General features: G+C 43.3%; 1 protein-coding gene across 3 annotated transcripts in view; it reads left to right on the top strand.

The window, feature by feature from the left end:
- Positions 1-18,631, top strand: part of SPATA13 (spermatogenesis associated 13) — a 221,042-nt gene that overhangs the window by 146,954 nt on the left and 55,457 nt on the right. For all 3 annotated transcript variants that reach the window (XM_064172026.1, XM_064172007.1, XM_064172017.1), the window contains one exon: positions 15,423-17,219. In XM_064172026.1, coding sequence (XP_064028096.1) covers positions 15,423-17,219 — 1,797 coding nt within the window. The remainder of the gene's footprint in view (positions 1-15,422; positions 17,220-18,631) is intronic.

The raw sequence follows: 18,631 nt of genomic DNA, 5'->3' as shown, positions 1-18,631 counted from the left end.
AAAACTTTCAGTGTTGGATGAAGGCACCACATGATCCCATGTAAGAATATCACAGCAGAGAGCAGTCACAAGCACTCAATATCCTCCCTGGGAAAACAGCTCCTGGTTTAGGAGAAATGAGCCTGGGGTTGGTTGTATGCTAATTCCCTTTCATTACTATGCGTTAGCAAATCTGTTTAATACTTGCTGTAAAGCTCGGATTTCACTCTCCTCTCATTTAATATCAGGTTAAATCTGGACTAATAAGCTCTCAAAAGCTTAGAGGTTCCAGTAAAATGAGATTTGGCTAAAAATTACATGCTCGTTTTTACTAGTAACAGTGGTGTAGCAACGAAAGAAGCAAGACTGGTGAGAGAAGGGAATATATTTCACTAGGATACTGAATGGTTTAGTAGAAGTTGCTATGTTTTATTGCAGACCTTAGGAAGGGTTTCTTTCTCTGGAGAGCCTGAACTCCCTTTGTTCCCTTTTGCACAGACTTCAGAACAATGTAAAATGTAATAATAATTTCTGAGTTATTGCTAAGTGTTTCTATGAGGCATCTCGCTTAAGTGTTGGCAAATCAAGCTGTGGGACTTTGTGGCATGGTGCAGGATGGCTGTTCTTTCAGTCTTTCTCAGGCAGCAATGCCTGTGACTCCCAGGGCTGAACACTGAACAGGAGCTGTTTATCAGCTGAATGATAGCAGGATGTGATGGTTTGAGTGTTCCCCACCCCCCACCCCCCCAGCTTTGGAAATCACCCAGACTAGACTCAGCCAGCTCTGGAAATTGAATGAAGCTTATTATTTACAGCTTAGCAGATATTTACAGTATATGCAGAAATATACAAAGTAAAAGGTAATACAGAAATATACAAAGTAAAAGGTAATACAGAAACACAACAGCCTAGAAACCTGAATGCCCAGGAGGGGCTCACAACCACCCCTTCACCTTCCCCCTACCCCTCTCCACCTTACCCAAGTCCCAAGGAAGAACAGAGGTTTGTCTAGGGGGTTAGGAAGCAAAGTGGATTAGTCCCAAAAAAATGGAGGGTGAGGTTAGAGAGTGAGATGCAGCTCAGAGCTCACCAGAAGCAGAAGTGCGAGTGGTTATCTGTGGGTTTATTTCTTGTTCTTATACATCTCAGCAAGCCTATGAGTGAAGTAGACATCACCATTGTTTTTCTTTCACAGCCTGTAATCTAATTCTTCTCACCAAAACATTCTAGCCTGCTTCAAACTAGCACACAGGATCTCCTGATAAATTAAGTACCTTCTGTTGACCTGGTATGGTAAAGTATAAAGCTGAGACTGCAGTCAGCTGAAATGGGCTTGTTATAAAGGTGCACCTCTGACTCTTCAGTTGAAACAATTATTCTGGAATGTATTTGTCTGTGGCTCCTCTCTGAGTTGAAGCTTTCATATAGATCTTGTCCCTGCTAAGGGAATTGGCAGACGTTGACAGGGGGTGTCACCAGCGGCTCAGCTGAACATATGCCGCACTTGGCTCGGCGGCAGGGCTGGACAGGGCGGCCCTGTTCCCTGCTGCTGCACAGACTGATGAAAACAGGTTTTAAACCAACGAATTTCGGCACAATAATAAATGTTAGGCTCTATGCAGTGTTCATCCTACCACTGAGACTGAATTGAGGCCAGCATAGGCTGGCCTGCCAACAATTTTTGCGTCAGAAAAGAGTTAGAAGGAATCTTTACTGAGCTGTTCTACAAATGGCACTTTTTGGAGGTACAGAGCAATTGCAGCATCCTTGCACCGGGACTGTATTACATTATGTCTGTGGTTAAGGATGGACTTGAAACTGAATCACAGATGGAATGTACAGCAGATTCAGATCTCTATTTACCTTAATGATTGATTGTAATCTACTGTTTTTACACAACAGCCCTTCAGAACAAATTCATTTAACCATTTTCTGACGAAAGTGTTTTCCTACTTTTCCTACTAAGAGGAGGTGCTTAGCAGTATTTTCTGTTTGGCATGCTGCCACAGAATTTATGTTTGTGCCTCTTCTGTAAAGCTGCTGTGCCAGGGTAGGTATAGGCTGGATGTTAGGAGGAAGTTCTTCACAGAGAGAGTGATTTGCCATTGGAATGGGCTGCCCAGGGAGGTGGTGGAGGCACCGTCCCTGGAGGTGTTCAAGAAAAGCCTGAATGAGGCACTTAGTACCATGGTCTAGTTGACTGGATAGGGTTGGGTGCTAGGTTGGACTGGATGATCTTGGAGGTCTCTTCCAACCTGGTTGATTCTATGATTCTATGATTCTCATGCCCACGTGTCCTGGCGCCCTGCACCTTTGAAACAATGCTCAAGGAAGAAGCTGAAGGCACTTCCGTGTTCTCCTGGCCCTTTCCAGTTCACAGCACTTCTGGGCTGTTCCTGAGACAAGTTTTGAGTCTACAGTCATTTCAGGAGTCCTGCTGCTTGTGAAAGAAGGAGTTTCCACTCACCTTTGTGTGCTTTTCTCCTTGCTCTTGTACGCTTACTTCTGCCTCTCACCCTGCAACAGCTTGAGTGCAGCCAGGGGAGCTGGTTTGACTCACAGCTTGGCAGGAAAAAGCAGAAGGCACTCCAGCATCTCTCCCTTTATAAGGTGGCGTTCTCTCAGATTGGCTCAAGCCATAACTTCTACTTTCATCCACACAGATCACAGGTGGGCTGGTGAAAGGCCTGGAACACAAACCCTATGAGGAGAGGTTGAGAGAGCTGGGGTTGTTTAGCCTAGAGAAGAGGAGGCTCAGGGGGGACCTCATTGCTGTCTACAACTACTTGAAGGGACATTGTAGCCAGGTGGGGGTTGGTCTCCTCTCCCAGACAACCAGCAATAGAACAAGGGGACACAGTCTCAAGTTGTGCCAGAAGAGGTATATGCTGGATGTTAGGAGGAAGTTCTTCACAGAGAGAGTGATTGGCATTGGAATGGGCTGCCCAGGGAGGTGGTGGAGTCACCGTCCCTGGAGGTCTTCAAGAAAAACCTGGATGAGGCACTCAGTGCCATGGTCTAGTTGACTGGCTAGGGCTGGGTGCTAGGTTGGCCTGGATGATCTTGGAGGTCTCTTCCAACCTGGTTGATTCTATGATTCTATGTCTTGGTCAGCATGTGGTAATGGGAGAGCAAAGCAACCATTTCACTCCTGACAGAAACAGAAAGTTTGCTGAATTATATCATGAAAATAGAGAGACAAGAAAAGACCTGACTTAGGTATGTAATATTGCTTAGACAAAAGACAACCCTAAGACAGAATTGGTGCAAGTGGTCTCTCATACTGGAGCTAGAAACATGGCTCACATCTCCACCTTAGTATTTTAATCATGTACCTCAGCATGTTCAGGGAGTGTCTCATAAGGTTTTTCTTGTCAGATTTTCTTAACCTGAAGTTTGACAAGGTCTTTATAAAAAGGACAGCATGACAGAAAGTGAAGTGTCTGGTTTGCTGTTTGCAATGTTTAGGCCAATGCAGTTCACTAGGGTAAATTAACTTTTGTAGTAAGGAAATGTGTAATCTTAAAGGTTCAGAGATGCCCTCTACTCTGACAAGACATAAGTTATTAGTCAGGAGTGCAAACTCCAGTTTAGAAGATCAATGGACCATCATCAAAACAGGCAATTTAGTCTTGAAACAGGCACTTGATTCTTAACTCCTCTAAAAAACCCTAGACTTTAGGGTTTGTCTTCTTCATGGATAGATAATGGATTACACTCTTGTGCCTACACTTTTTTATCTTTCATCATTGTAAGCATCAAAATGCCAGAAATGCATTGACAGATTTGTCCTTTCAGTCCCACAGTTTCTAAGATGCTAGTCCTATCATCACTTATTTTACACACGTGGCACTTAAGCTGAGAAAACTGTGCTGAACTGCCAAGGTCAGAGAGAATCAAAATGCAGAATCCCTCTTCTCCAGCCTCAACATTAAAGGTATCTTTCCCACCTGAGATGGATTTTCACTGTTTTCAGATGATTTACAATTACTTTCAAGGTTTGCAAAATCCAGAATTGTTGAATCTCTTCTCACAGGAATATGGTTTTATGAGCTCTATGTAAAGTTCTTATGGGGCACTGGTTCTGGTCCACCTTATTTCAAACAATTATGACATTTGGTATCTCAGATATACATAACTAACTCCATTTCAGACTTAATGAGTTTTCTTCCACACTGTTCTAACAGGAAGCCAACCACAGGATTCCAATGTTCTGAACTTAATCTTCTGATTTCCCACCAAAATCTGCCAAACTCGTGCAGCTGCAACACCTAATAGAGGCAGTCAGTGCATATAGAATCATAGAATCAACCAGGTTGGAAGAGACCTCCAAGATCATCCAGTCCAACCTAGCACCCAGCCCTATCCAGTCAACTAGACCATGGCATTATTTGCATTGCTTTCCAGGAACAATTGCAATATTACAAACAATCCAAGGCTTTAAGAGGAGATCTCCTTGAGTAGCTTGATGCTAAAAGATCTAATTTAGTGTGCATATCTGTTTTCAACAGGATGAGTAAGATACCCCAAAATGTATAAATTTGTATGTGTCTGATTTCATGACCAGACAAATAAGTTTTCAAATGAGCAGCATTGTGCTTTTCTGTATCTTTAAAAGCAGGTATCTTCTTTTCCTGCCAAAATAAACAGATTATTTGCTTAAATTTTATCATCCATGTTAAAAAAAAAACCAAAACCCAAATCTCTTGATTTTAGTGTTAATAAAGAAGAAAATAGTTAGATACTACAGCACCAGAGAAGGAAAAGAATAACCACTAGTTAAAAGCTTATCAATGCTTTGAACTTTTCAGGCAGGCTACATTCAGAGCACGTATCTTATTGAAACTGCCCAGCATGTAAATGTTGTTGTAGCACTTCATTGGTATCCATTTAGTCTAAATTGAGTTTGTGTAGCTTTTCCATTCCACAGGATTTTTGACAGGGTAAATTTAAAAAGTAGAAATTGTTGACACACTAAAGGCAGAATTAGAAAGATTCCTTTTTTTTTTTTTTTTGACCTGAAAAAAAGAAAGAGAAAAATGGTGGAGAGGGTAATTCAATCTTCTGCCACAACAAATGTGTCCGTGAATGGTAATTTAATTCGGACCGTAACAAAGACAGCAAGTTTGTCATTGTAAAAAGGGACTAAACAAAGAAGAGTACTGATACTAACTGAAAAAAAAGCCCCAGCCTAGAATCTTCCTAACAACCTCCAGTGCTTCCTCCCAGATGCTGCCTATTTGTCCTTTTCTTTATCTTAAGAGATGTCCACTGTTCAAAAGCTATTATCTTAGGGCTACCTCTCTTTTGTCCTGGCCACCAAGGAGTTAACTAAGGTGTGCAGCTGCATTATCATGAGTTGGGCATTTCTGTTGCATCATCCTTGGCCAATTATTCTACTGAGACCTGTTATTTTATTATAATAAGCATTAAAAGCAAGGTAATTTTAATTAACATTGCATAATTTCTACTGATGTAGCATAATTCCTAATGAAGTCCACTACCTGCTTTACTCTTAAAGCATTTCCATCTTTTCTACTATCCAATGGACTATCTCTGTGGCATGGATGTAGCCCTACTCCCTTCAGGACAGCTGGATGATTTAAGTGAGGGTTAGATGCTGCTTGTGCTTCCTTCCCAAGGCCAGAGAGAAGCAACACCACTCACAAATCAAATTGACTCTCACTACAGCTCATGTGAAAATGCACGACATATGCCAGCTCCTTGCTGTCATTTCAGTTCCTGGTCTGAGCAGTGTAAACACCTGCTGCAGGTAATTCTCAGTCCTCAAACTCTTCAGGATCTTTTCTCTGTGTATTTATTCTTCCACTGATTTATTTTGACCTCCTGGTTGCGTAACAAGGCACCTTCATATCCTCAGGTAATTTTGGAAGGACAATTCTGCATAGAGAGGACTACATGGCTGGGTAATTAAGGTGGGTGGGGAAGAAGGTTGATAAAGAGCTCTTAATAGTCACTTTTACATGCTATTATTTTGAGCAAGGAAAATAAATACAGAATGGCTGTAGGGCCATCACACTCCTCAGAGAGGGTGTGACATAGGAAAGGATGACAGGCAGAGCATAGAAGAGAAAGAAAATGGTTGCAGAGCAGGACAATTCCAACTACATTTTTGAGATCACATCCTTTCCTCCCAACCAGTCCATCCATTTAACAGAAATCTAATGTAACTTTTTTTTTTCCTAAGCAAAAAGGGAAAAAAAAATCACCCTATATAGAAAACAAGGGGGAAAAAAAAGAGTTTTTTTTACTAATCTCTTTTCCTTCCTATTTCTGTATAGTTTACATCTACACAGTCCTTTTCCTTCCTACATCTTACACTTTGTGAGACACAAACTGAAGGTGGAATTCAGCCTTCCTAATTGGTAACTGGAAGTCTTCTTTATGTTTAAACACAATGATCTGTTTATTGGAAACTGCTCTTCTGTAGTACCAGCCATCCCTTCATGTCATGCTGTCTGAATAATGCCTCTTGAGGGTGGGGAGAAAGAATAGCATCACAGTCAGACCCCGTGGGGTTATAAATAACATTCTGGCAGCCTGAAAGGCTGAAGCCATCATTAAGTTGCATGCAGCTGTAGTGGTGTAGGTGGGTGAGTAAGAGCAGCTCAGAGATGGGATAATGGTAACCTGGTACACAAGGGTCATTTTTCATTGATGGCGTCACTCCATTGGGCTATTGTGCTCTCCCTAAATTAGGTCTCTGTGTTTAACAGAGCTGAGCAAGCTCAGCGAAATAACCTCTGCAAAGCACTTTTTAAAAGATTAGAGGGAAAAACAGTTGGTTGCATGTTGTGATTTAGACCAAATCGTGATAAACTTTTCTTGCTTTGGGCAGTAATTGCCTTTTTATCAGCAGCAAAGTAAATGCAACAGGATCTGGCCTTTTGGAAGTAGCATACCAGCTTACTGTGTAAAGTCAGTGGTGACTTTCACTGAGCAAATTAAGAAGCTCATACAGCAACTTAATCCAAGCTGTCCTTTTGGTGTTTTCCTTAGCAACATGATTCATTTTCTGGAATGGATTTTTTTCAGTGCCAAATGACAGAGGTCTTGAATTCGGAAAATCCCCTTCAATTTATTGTTACTAGTTTAGTTGCAGATAAACACGAGTGGAAAATCCAACATAAATATCACAGAGTTTTTTTATGAAACATTCAAATAATTAGCAGCCTATGTTAGTTTGAGCTTGTGTACACAAACATGCTACCCTTCCCTCATTTCTGAACAGCATAAATTGAGATCTTGATCATTCGGTCAGTGAGGTCGGTGAGGGAGTTGCCTTTAACTTTAATAGATACATGACTCAGCTCAGTTCCCCCTGTGGGACCTGCCAATGTGTAAAGATTCCTTGGAGGTTAATTGCCTGCAGTAGAGTCTGCCTGGGATGTAAAAGGAAGGTGCAAATTGCAAAGCTGGAGCATTAGCGATGTACTGCAGGCTGGAAAAGACACTGTCATTGAAAGAAAAGAGCTCTCTGATCCTGATCTTAATAAGTAAATTTGGGCACTTATTAATTTAAAGTATGTCTTAAAGACTTACTTCTTTTGCCATCTTGTCCAATAGCAGTTGAAGTAGACAGATACTTTTATGTTTCCCTGAATTTACTCTTTTTTTTGCTCTTCCTTTTTGGTACTCTCATTTAAGAGAACTTATTTTTTAAAACAATCACTACTCTAAAATACATTTTTAGAAAGTATTTACAAAAGAATCATTAAAGAAATAGCAGAGTTGTGGAGTGGAAAAGAGGATTTCTAAATGAAATAGAAAGAAGAATTCTCATTTAGACTTTTGAGATTTAAGTGAATGACTTTATTACGTAAATGTGTCCTTAGCTATTCTTCAAAAAACTTAAGAGGTGTATCACTACCTAGCAAAAGTTGGGAGGATGATGTAACTTCATCTTTAAGACTCTCTATTCTTTCTCCCATGTCACATTTTTTGTAATCCTTTCCCACCTGTATTACACTCAGAATAATCCTTCTCGTTCCTGGTCACATGCGCGCTAAACTTCTTTTTAAATGACAGACGTAGAGCTTCCAAAGCAAGCATTTAATTTTTGTTGTGGTGAGTGTGATGACCATTGTGGAATCACTGTTAAAAATCTCATGCCAATGTGGAATTTGTTCTTGGAGTTCTTCAGGAATTACTGTGCTTGGTCAGCCATAACACTTAATGCTGGCATCGCCTCTCGGTTTGCAGCTGCCTTTGTTACTCATCTAGAGCCAAACTACTGCTCTGCACATAAAACAGTATATAGCTCACTTTCCCCAAAATACCTACGAAAGGGCTATGCATTTGGTTTTATTTACACCTTTTCAAGCATTCTTAGTGCAAATAGCATTAATCCTTTCATGAAAGAAAGAAACAAAACCAACCAACACCCCCAAAAACAACAGCAACAACAACCAAACAAAAAAATCCCACCAAAACAAAACTAACCAACGGAAAAAAAAACAAACACCACCACCCTCTTCCCCCCCAAACTAAACAAAATAATCCCACCAAAACAAAACTAACCAACCAAAAAAGCCCCAAACACCCCCCCTCCACACATACTCCCCCCCCCCCCCCCCCCCCCTCCCCCGCCAAAAACCCAGCTAGGAATGCCACTTCAAAAGCACTATTTTTGATCAGAAATTTAGATGACATTTTGGGCTTTTAGGATGGTAGAAAAGACTTCAGAAAGGACTAATCTGCTGAAACTTTGCCTTGTAAGTTGGAGTAATCACTATGGTTTGGTTTTCTTCAAATAGTATAAGCAAAGTTTATACTAAGATTTGCCTTCTCATGGCAGCCCTGTTCATAAATTTTGCTTCTACTAAGATGTGCCTTCTTATGGTAGTCCTGTTGGTAAATTTTGCTTTGCATCATTTTACTATACTTTGCTACAAAGTCAAAAAAAGAGGGAAAAGGGTATTTCAACCTAAGAAAACATTTGAGTAATGATTGGTCTCCAGACCAGAAAGTTAATCTTGCTCTCAGACCCACTCTTTAGTGTGCTGTGTCTGTGCTCTGCTAAACACTGTGCATGTGTGGAAGGAAAGACTCTGGCTCAGTGAAGCTGCACGAGCTAGAAGAAGGTTTAAGCATGGTACTGTGTCATAGTTATCCTAAGACAAGCAAGTCTGGAACATTAAAACTTTTACTTTCAGAAACCTGACAAATACCTGATTGACTAAATACTGTTATCTTTGTAATGGCAATTGTTGAGGTATTTCCTTTATTAAATGTAGTGATATTTAAGAGACATAACAGAATATATTCTTATCTGACTATCTAAAGTGAGCTTTTTAGCATGGCCTTTTTCAGGAATTTTCCTGCAAGCATGTTGTTTGTATCTGCTTATGTCACTTCTGTCTCCTCAACCTGCTGATGAGCTTCAAATAAGGACAGTTCAGATCTCAAAGTTATCACAATTTCTGAATTCTGACACTGCTGGCTGGAAAAAGGAGAGATCCAAATTAGTGTCTCAGTTCAACTCAGTAATTTTTTTTTCCTGCTTTGTCTTTTTGTCCAGCTGGTAGATAGAGGACACAGATGGTTTGGTTTTCTTCAAATAGTATAAGCAAAGTTTATACTAAGATTTGCCTTCTCATGGCAGCCCTGTTCATAAATTTTGCTTCTACTAAGATGTGCCTTCTTATGGTAGTCCTGTTGGTAAATTTTGCTTTGCATCATTTTACTAAACTTTGCTACAAAGTCAAAAAAAGAGGGAAAAGGGTATTTCAGCCTAAGAAAACATTTGAGTAATGATTGGTCTCCAGACCAGAAAGTTAATCTTGCTCTCAGACCCACTCTTTAGTGTGCTGTGTCTGTGCTCTGCTAAACACTGTGCATGTGTGGAAGGAAAGACTCGCTCAGCGAAGCTGCACGAGCTAGAAGAAGGTTTAAGCATGGTACTGTGTCATAGTTATCCTAAGACAAGCAAGTCTGGAACATTAAAACTTTTACTTTCAGAAACCTGACAAATACCTGATTGACTAAATACTGTTATCTTTGTAATGGCAATTGTTGAGGTATTTCCTTTTTAAAATGTAGTGACATTTAAGAGACATAACATAGAATATATTCTTATCTGACTATCTAAAGTGAGCTTTTTAGCATGGCCTTTTTCAGGAATTTTCCTCCAAGCATGTTGTTTGTATCTGCTTATGTCACTTCTGTCTCCTCAACCTGCTGATGAGCTTCAAATATATTTAAAAGGACAGTTCAGATCTCAAAGTTATCACAATTTCTGAATTCTGACACTGCTGGCTGGAAAAAGGAGAGATCCAAATTAGTGTCTCAGTTCAACTCAGTAATTTTTTTTTCCTGCTTTGTCTTTTTGTCCAGCTGGTAGACAGAGGACACAGGAGGAAATGGCAGTTCCCTTCTCTGAGGGGCCTGATGGATTAAAAAGGATGTTGAAAATTAATGTAATGGATATCATTGGGATATTTATGCAGGAACAGAGGAACATAAATGCATTAAAACTCAGGTTTGAATAGTGAGGAGATTTTAAGCAATCAGCACAAACGCTTCAGAGATACCAGGGAAGCCGTGAGATAAGTTTACAACCTGTTGAAAGTGTTTGCAGTTCTGATACACCTCTTGTCTAATATAAATGAAAAAAAAAAAATCCCTTAGTGATGCTGCTGACATCATTCTCTTGGCCATTTCAGTGCCTTCACTGAGTCCCCCTTCAGAGACTTCCTTTTCCCACAGTCTGAGGCAGATAATTCTTGTCTGCATTGACCTGAAAACTTCCTCCAGCTAGCCCTATGCTAACACAGATCACCAGCCATGGTCTATATGGACCCTCTCCACACTGTGCTCACTGCTTCCCAATCTCCCTTTTCTTCCCATGCCCAACACTGCAGAGCAACCACTTTAGTGCCTCATCTGAGTCATTCTTCAAAACTCACTCCTTTCATGGAGCACACCAGAAAGTTAAGGCTAGCAAGACTTGGGCTGGTACATTGCTGCTGACTGCTGGAGGATCCTGTGGTCACTCCCAGAGTTATTTGCTGCCTCGTTTGACCTACATCCCTTAAGCCCATTTGTTTGCCTCACTCCCTAACTACACCTTGCCTTTGAGAACACATCTATACTGCTCTCCAGAGGAGTAATTACAGTGTATACAGTCACACCAGTCTTGGAGGAGAAGCAGTGGGGCTGATGGCCTTTGTTAATTCTTTAGGGAGTTTGCTCTGCCATCCACCCTGTGTCCCATTTCATTTTACCTGTTACCTGAGTTCATTAAAACAGTTTTAATTATGTCTACTGCTCCAGACCAAATGAAGAAATACTTTTAGACAACAAATTATTTGAGCAAGTACTACCAGTCGTTACATGCCTTTGTCAGGAGTCATGACATGAGGCTGTAAGACACTGTCTCACAAAATTTTCCTTACAGTACATGAAAGATGTTCAGATTGTACATAAAATGTTGTTGTTGCTGATAAATCTGAGGAGCAGGGACAATCCAAAAAGTTGTCTGGGTTTGAGGCAGCAGGACAGCCTTGAGAACCAAGCATGAGTATCTGAAAGAACTTGCAGATTGACAAGTGCTTATTTTCCAGCATTCATGTCTTTAAGTGTAATAAAGAAAACCACATTTAGAGAAATAAGTTGATTTTCACAGCAGTGAGAAATTTGTGTTTAGCATCACAAACACAATGGGGCCCCAGCATGATGCAAACACTAAAAACTCAAAATGTATTTATATGTCACAGATTGGTTTGCTATAAAATAATTAATTAGTTGCTAAATATACTTTGATAAGGTAAAAAAGAATGCTAAATAATCTGGGGCTTTTCCCAAATGCTTTTGGTTTACTGGCAGGATCAGTTTTACTGTGAAAGGAAGTGGACTAGTGAATGCACAGATTATAACTGGGAAAATAAACTTGTGTTTCAGAAGGAGTTAGGACTGGTACATGTGTTGGCCAATAGCTGGTCTGTGCCTGCAACAAAAGCAAGGGTGAGCAGAGCACACAGAAATGCATTGTGAGTGGTGATAGGAGGTGGGACAATACAGATTCACAGATTCATGCATTGCACTGGGTTGGAAGGGACCCACAAAGCTCATCTTGTCCAATGCCCCTTCAGACACCTCCAACTAGATCAGGTTGCCCAGTGCCACATCAAGTCTGATCTTGAATGTCTTCAGGAACAGGGCCTCAACCAGTTCTAGTGTTTTATCATCCTCATTTTAAAGAACTTCCAACCTAAATCTACCTTGCTCCAGGTTAAAACCTCTCATCCTACCACTACAAGACCTTCTAAATAGTCCTTCCCATAGCTTCCCTCCAAATACTGAAATACAGCTCTAAGGTGTCCCTGGAGCTGTGTCTTCTCCAGGCTGAACAGTCCAAATTCTTTCAGTCCATCTTCATAGGAGAGGTTCTTCAGCCTGATGATGACCTTCTGGACCTGCTCCAGCAGGGCCATGTCTCTCTTATTTTGGGGGTCCCATAGCTGGACACAGCATTTCAATGATGTCTCCCCAGAGCAAACTAGTGGGGCAGAATCACCTGTCTTGATCTGCTGGCCACGCTTCTTTTGATGCAGCCCAGGATGTGATTGGCCTTCTGGTCTGCAAGTGCACATTTCTAGCTCATGTATAGCTTTTCATTGACCAGTAAACCCAAGCCCTTTACTGCAGAGTTGCTCTCAATTTCATCATCCCCTAGCCTGTATTGATATTGAGGATTGCCCTGACCTAGGTGCAGGACCTTGCACTTTGCCTTATTGAATGAGCCTCATGAGATTCTCCTCAGCCCAGCTTTCCACCCAGTCCAGGTCCATCTGGCTAGCACCCTGTCCTCCAGTTTTATCAACTGCACCACTCAGCTTGCTATTGTCTGCAAATCTGCTGAAGATGCACTCAATCTCACTGTCTATATCACTGATAAAGATACTGAACACTATTAGTCCCCATGCAGACCCTTGAGAGACACCAGTTGTCGCCTGTCTCCATCAGGACATTAAGCTGTTGACTCCTATGTGATCATCCAACCAATTCCTTATCCACTGAACATTCCACCAGTCAAATCCATCTCCAGTTTAGAGAGAAGGATATCGTGGAGAACTGTGCAAAAGGCTTTACAAAAGTCCAGATTGATGGCACCTGTTGGTCTTCCCTTACCCACTGATGCACACACATGACATCTTGAAGATACTAAATGTGATCATCCTTGTGTTGCTAGATACTTTCTACCGAGGCACCACCGTGGCTCAGGATAGGTGGTGGGGAGGTTCCTTCAAGCCAAGATCCGGCGGGAGTCACCTCTCTTTTAGCCTAAAAGGTATGAGGAGACCGCCGCTGTACTACGTTGCTTTTGCCCTACTGCTTTCCCCATCTTAAATTTCTGATGTCGGGATGTGCTTATATGCATGTGATCCAAAGTTGGATATTCAAGATTAGGGTTAGGGTTAGGGCGGACGGCGGAGGAGAGGAGCAGACACTTGCCCGGGATGGGGAGGATCGGTGCTGGGGTGGCCGGAGCAGCTGGGGGTTCCCGAGTCGCCCCGCCCCGCTCCGCCGGGCCACCGCCCCCGGCCGGCGCTGTCCGTGTACGCGGCGTTCCCCGCCCTCGCTCGCCGCCCTCTCTCCGCCCCGCCGCGGCGGCCGCTGCCATAGCGATGCGGGAGCGGGCTGCGCCGGGGCCGGGCTGTGCTGGCGGGGTTCTCCCGCTTCCCCCAGGTAAGGCGCTGCTCCGCGAGTCGCCTCCCGGCAGCGGCAGCACCAGCGCCGCGGCGCTTCACGCTGTGGCCCGGTGCTTGCGTGCCCTTGTGTTCGTTCTCCGGCTCCCTTTCTGCCGTCTCAGGTGCAGTTTCGCCCAAAGCTGCTTTGTCAGGGCACTCTGCCGAGAGCAGTGTCTCGTTCTGGTTAGACGTATTTTGGTTGGCGTGGAAGTTCGCAAGCGGTACAAGGGCACCAGGGCAGGCCGAAGTTTATGAGCCTAGCGGGCTTTGTCCGGCTCCTGGTGCCGCGGCGGTGCGGGCAGGCTCAGCTCTGCTTTGCAGCCCGACAGCATCCCGCTGGGACCCTCTGAATGAGGGGGATTAAAAACCTGCGGTGAGGGAGATTTCAGGCGTCTCCATGAAGCACAAGAAAATCCTTTTAACCCCATGGGGACAGAGGCTCACAAAACTTTCAAAGTGCTCTCGGAGGAAGCAGCCTTAGGACGAGTGGCCACGGGCCCCGAAGCTCCCGCGTTTCACGTGGTGGTCGGGCTTTTCGTGTGCGGGGTTTGCGCGCTGCAGCCTTGCCGAGATGAAAAACCTCGACAGGATTTGCAGATCCTGCCACGCTCTGCAGCTGGTCCCACTCCTGGCCCGACCCCCTCTGCTTGCCAGGAGCCAACCCCTACCCCCACTTGCCCTGCGGCTGCTCGGGTGGAAGGAGACAAAAGGGGCCGGGGCTACCTCTCTTTCAGGCACTGCCGTACGTTTTCTCTCCTCGTTGGGGGCAGAAGGAATTACCCCCAGGCAGTGACACTTGTGAAAATCTCACTGGCTCTTGCAGAAACTACCGTGTCATGACTTTAGTTTTTAAGTGCCGTCTTTGGAGTGGGCATCCCACTTGTTTCTGTGCATCGTATAGCATAGTGATGCGAGCATCTGCCTGCCCATCAGAGACCCCTTCCTAGAGCAGGCCCTGGCCAGTGGTACCCCCTCCTAGCTCTCTTCCAGCGCCAGAGTGTGGTGTGGGCTGCTGGATCTGCCATGCTCAGCTCCTGGAGCCAGCACATCCCGGTCACAGAGACTGGTCACTTCCAAATTCAAGTTTTCGTCATGTCACAACAGCACAGGAGGGCTTCTGGGCTTATGTACTTCTGGCTCTTGTTTTCTTTGGCTAGGCAAAAATGCTTAGGTCTGCACTTCATGTGACTCTTATATTTACCTGCTGGGGAACAGACCAGACGGTTGAGCGTTCTGCAAGCCTCCTGACAGCAGCAAATGTAGGAAGACATATGTACATTTTCCTCATTTTTTGCCTGCTGTTTGAGGATTAGGTGACACTTGATGGATGTGCTCAATTTTTTTTGGATGAAAGATTCTTGTGTGCCTTAGCTGAGTTCTGTGAGGAGGAAGACTGGATTGCTGTTTTTGCAGGGGATGGGGTGTCTCTCTAAGAGTATATGTGTATTATATTTGATGTTAGAAGGTAGGTGTGGTAGTCATACTGAATTTATTAGCTGATTAGAGCAGCAAGTACATATTGAAATTATTCTGGTCTCTTAAATAAGTAATGAATGCAATTATACTTTGAGGGAGTTATGAGTGGCTTCTCACCTCTGCAATGCAGAGTTGTTTGGTGTAAAAGGACTTCTTTTCCTGCATGTCTTTATTTCCTACAATGAGGTTCAAAGTTCTCTTAGTTGGGGATTTCGTAAGATTTCTCTAACTGTTGCTTTTGTTTTCTTGATGCAGGCTGTGCATTCTGAGGAGCTTAGCTCACCTGGTCGATGTGAAAGCAAGACAAACCAAGGTGCATCAAATGAAGGGGAGGCAGCGAGCTCAGCTGTTGGAGATAGTGCTGTTGCTTTGAGCTACCCCAGCCTCCATCTCCATGCATACAGCATCGAGAGCATGACAACGTTTCCAAATGGCTGTGGAAACGGCACCACTGTTACTTGCCTAGTTATGGATAACAAAGATCCCCAAACCCAGACTACTTATGTCAGTCATAATGGGGGATACGGCACCAGCAACAGTCACCAGGAGGAAATTCAAGAGGATAAACTCAGCCCTTCCAAAATCATGCGCTTTTTCACCACCCCACGGAAGCGGGCTAATTCCAGCTCTGACAGGCCTCGTTCTCTGGTTTTGATGGGCAACCCATCCACGTGGAATGCTTTGTCTTCCATCCGAAAAATGGGATCTTTCAAGAAGTTGAAATCTTCAGTTTTCCAAGGAATTCAAACAAGGGAGTGCTCAGACTTCTTAAATGAGAATGGTGTAGGCAAACCTAGTTCAAACGGGGCTGTGACACGAGTCCAGACTAACAGGTATTCCTATTCAGGGCCTCTGCACGATTTCCAGAATGCAGTGGATGGCTTAGCTTCTGACTGCTCCGATGCAGAGGAGAGTGATGAGTCTTTCCTGAGGAATACTCATCGCTCACGCAGCATTAGGCGGGCTTATGGTGCCGGCCGCATAAACTTGGTAGACACGGATAAAGTTCAGAGTCATCAGAACTGTAGCAGGCAAACATCACCTGTCATCACAGAGGCCAAGATGTGTGAAATTTTGGTGAAAGACTCTGAAAACAACAGGATCATTTATCGGAGAAGCAAAAGTTCAGATAATTTGAATTTTCTGAAAAAGAGCTCGTTCAAACGGAAGTCCACCTCAAACCTCACTGACCTCAAGGTTGCAAGTGAAAAACAACTACCAGCGAGGACTGTGAGTGTTACTTCTGCTGACTCAGACAAAACCAGTGGGAATCCTGAGAGGAGATCCAAACGATGGAAGAGCCCTATCAGGGCAAAGGATTTCGACCGAGTTTTGAAACTTGTCAGTAATGTTACAGATGCTGCATGGAGGAAGGATGGCTCTAAGACTACAGCTCCCACTCCCAGTGAACAGTCCCAGAGAACAAGGTCAAACAGCAGACTGCATGATGACTACTCCCGCAGAGTTTCCAGCAGCACAGATCAAGACAGAAAGAGATGCATTTCCCCTGTATCTAGTCCAGATTCTTCCTTGCCGGGAACACCTTGTCTGCAAAGCCCTGCAGTTGCTCAGGATAAAGAGACTGAAATGAATGTAGCCGTTGCTGAAGACAAAAGCCTCAGGACATCATCAGGTATCCCAGACTCTGATAGCTTATCACCCACACTGAATGACATTAGTCCATTTCCCAATGAAGTGTTTTATTCAGACTCAGAGGAACCAAAAGCTACTGAGCAGTTTACATATGAAGCTGAAAACCCTCACATTCCGGTCAGGCCAACTACTCCAAAGCCTCAAAGTCCCACTGCAGAGAAGGTAAAGTGCAATATTAATTTCCAGTGTCCAAACCATCACAGCACGTTGTCGCTGAGCTCTTCAGAGAGTGAGGAGAGAGCTGAGGTACCAGGGATGAAGCTGGGCAAGAATCCTGTGTGCTTCCAGGACTCGGTGCAAACTGTGTACTATGATGATGGAAATGAAGACAGTGGCATAAGCAGCCACTCTCAACTGAGCCTCAATTTAGCCTCTGGTGCTGAAGAGAAAAAGGAAGAGGTAAGAGGAAAGAAAAAAACCTTTAGAAGTAATAGGTATCTATTGTGTTTTGTCTTTATTAATGTAAAACAATGCAAACAATGCAAAATAACCTGAATGCTAATGGCTGTTGCAGCTCGTTATTACTAAAATATGCTGACAGCAATTATTTCCTTTAATATATTCTCTTTGGATAGTAACACCAAATTAGTTTTTTTTCTCATACATTAATATCAAAGAAAATTTTGGCAGCAAAGCTATTCATGCTTGTTTTCAAGGGCAGCTTATTGCACCCTGCAGATACACCACCTTGTCATGTGGTCTTGTCAGATTTGACTAGCCTGAGCAGGGTCTGGCTGTGTTTCCTTGCAAGCTGAAAGGTCTCTAAAGAGTCTGTATATTCTGAAGTGGAGTTGATTTAATGTAAAACCCTTTGCCTGTGAAAGCCTTGCAGAACACGGTGATACTTGTAGAGCAGTGTGGTGTGAAAGATGTAGAGGTTTAAGCATTCAGTTGTATCCAGTGTTTTCAGTGTGCATCAGTGGCTGTGCTGAGGGTTACCTGTTTGGTTATTTGTTTGCTTTCAAATCTCAAACTTTAGGTGCTGGGCTGAGTGGTTTTTAAGTGATGTTTTGATGAAGACTAACGTTTTGCTGCACTTAATGCATGGTTTCATGCTCTAAGTATGCTGTATTGCAGCATCTTTGAAGTAAGTTCAGAGAATAAGCCTGTGCCCTTACCTAAAGCACTGGAACATTTGACACTGGAGCAGCTGTGGTGATTTGGCAGTGTTGGTGAAAAGCTGTCAGACCTATCTTGCACCCATCTCAAAACGATGTGGCTCACCTCAGCCCCAGCTGCACATCAGTGGGGTTTTGAGCTAGATGAGGAGGCAGCATAGAAAGGTTTGCTACTCACTGGGAAAAGTACACCTAGGCAAAAATCTCTTTTAGTCTGTATGAATAAAGAAGCCGTTTACAAAATAAAGCTGACATAGCTTTTAAGCTACCTTGGCTTGACTAGAGGTATCTTATGCCTTAGGTATGAGGTAGACAAAGGCAATTGTTGTGGCTGCACAGACTTCAGCACTCCATGCTGTAAAGTCTTAGGATATCTCTGAAGCCTTCTTACTTTCAAAACCGTGGCACATTTTTCTTTCAAATTAACTGAAGGCGTTTACAGAGCTTCTGAATATTGTCCTTCTGCTGGAGAAAAGCAAGTTTGTCTGCTGTAGTGCTTGTTACTCTAAGACTGGATACCCTGTCTGTATCAATGCTGGGACTCTGAGGTTATTGCTCTCTCCGAGTCCCAGTATTGCCTCAGCCCTCCATTTCCCCCAAAACTCTCACTTAAGAGGATATGCAAGGGGATGCTTTCACACTGCCAGAAGAGGCAGGAGCCCTAGCTTGGGTGTGTGTCTGTTGTACTTCTCG

The sequence above is a fragment of the Pogoniulus pusillus genome, chromosome 3 (assembly GCF_015220805.1).
Source record: "Pogoniulus pusillus isolate bPogPus1 chromosome 3, bPogPus1.pri, whole genome shotgun sequence".
In the NCBI taxonomy this organism is placed as follows: Eukaryota; Metazoa; Chordata; class Aves; order Piciformes; family Lybiidae; genus Pogoniulus; species Pogoniulus pusillus.
Note: the sequence above shows the minus strand (reverse complement) of the source record. Positions and strands in the feature narration are given on the sequence as shown.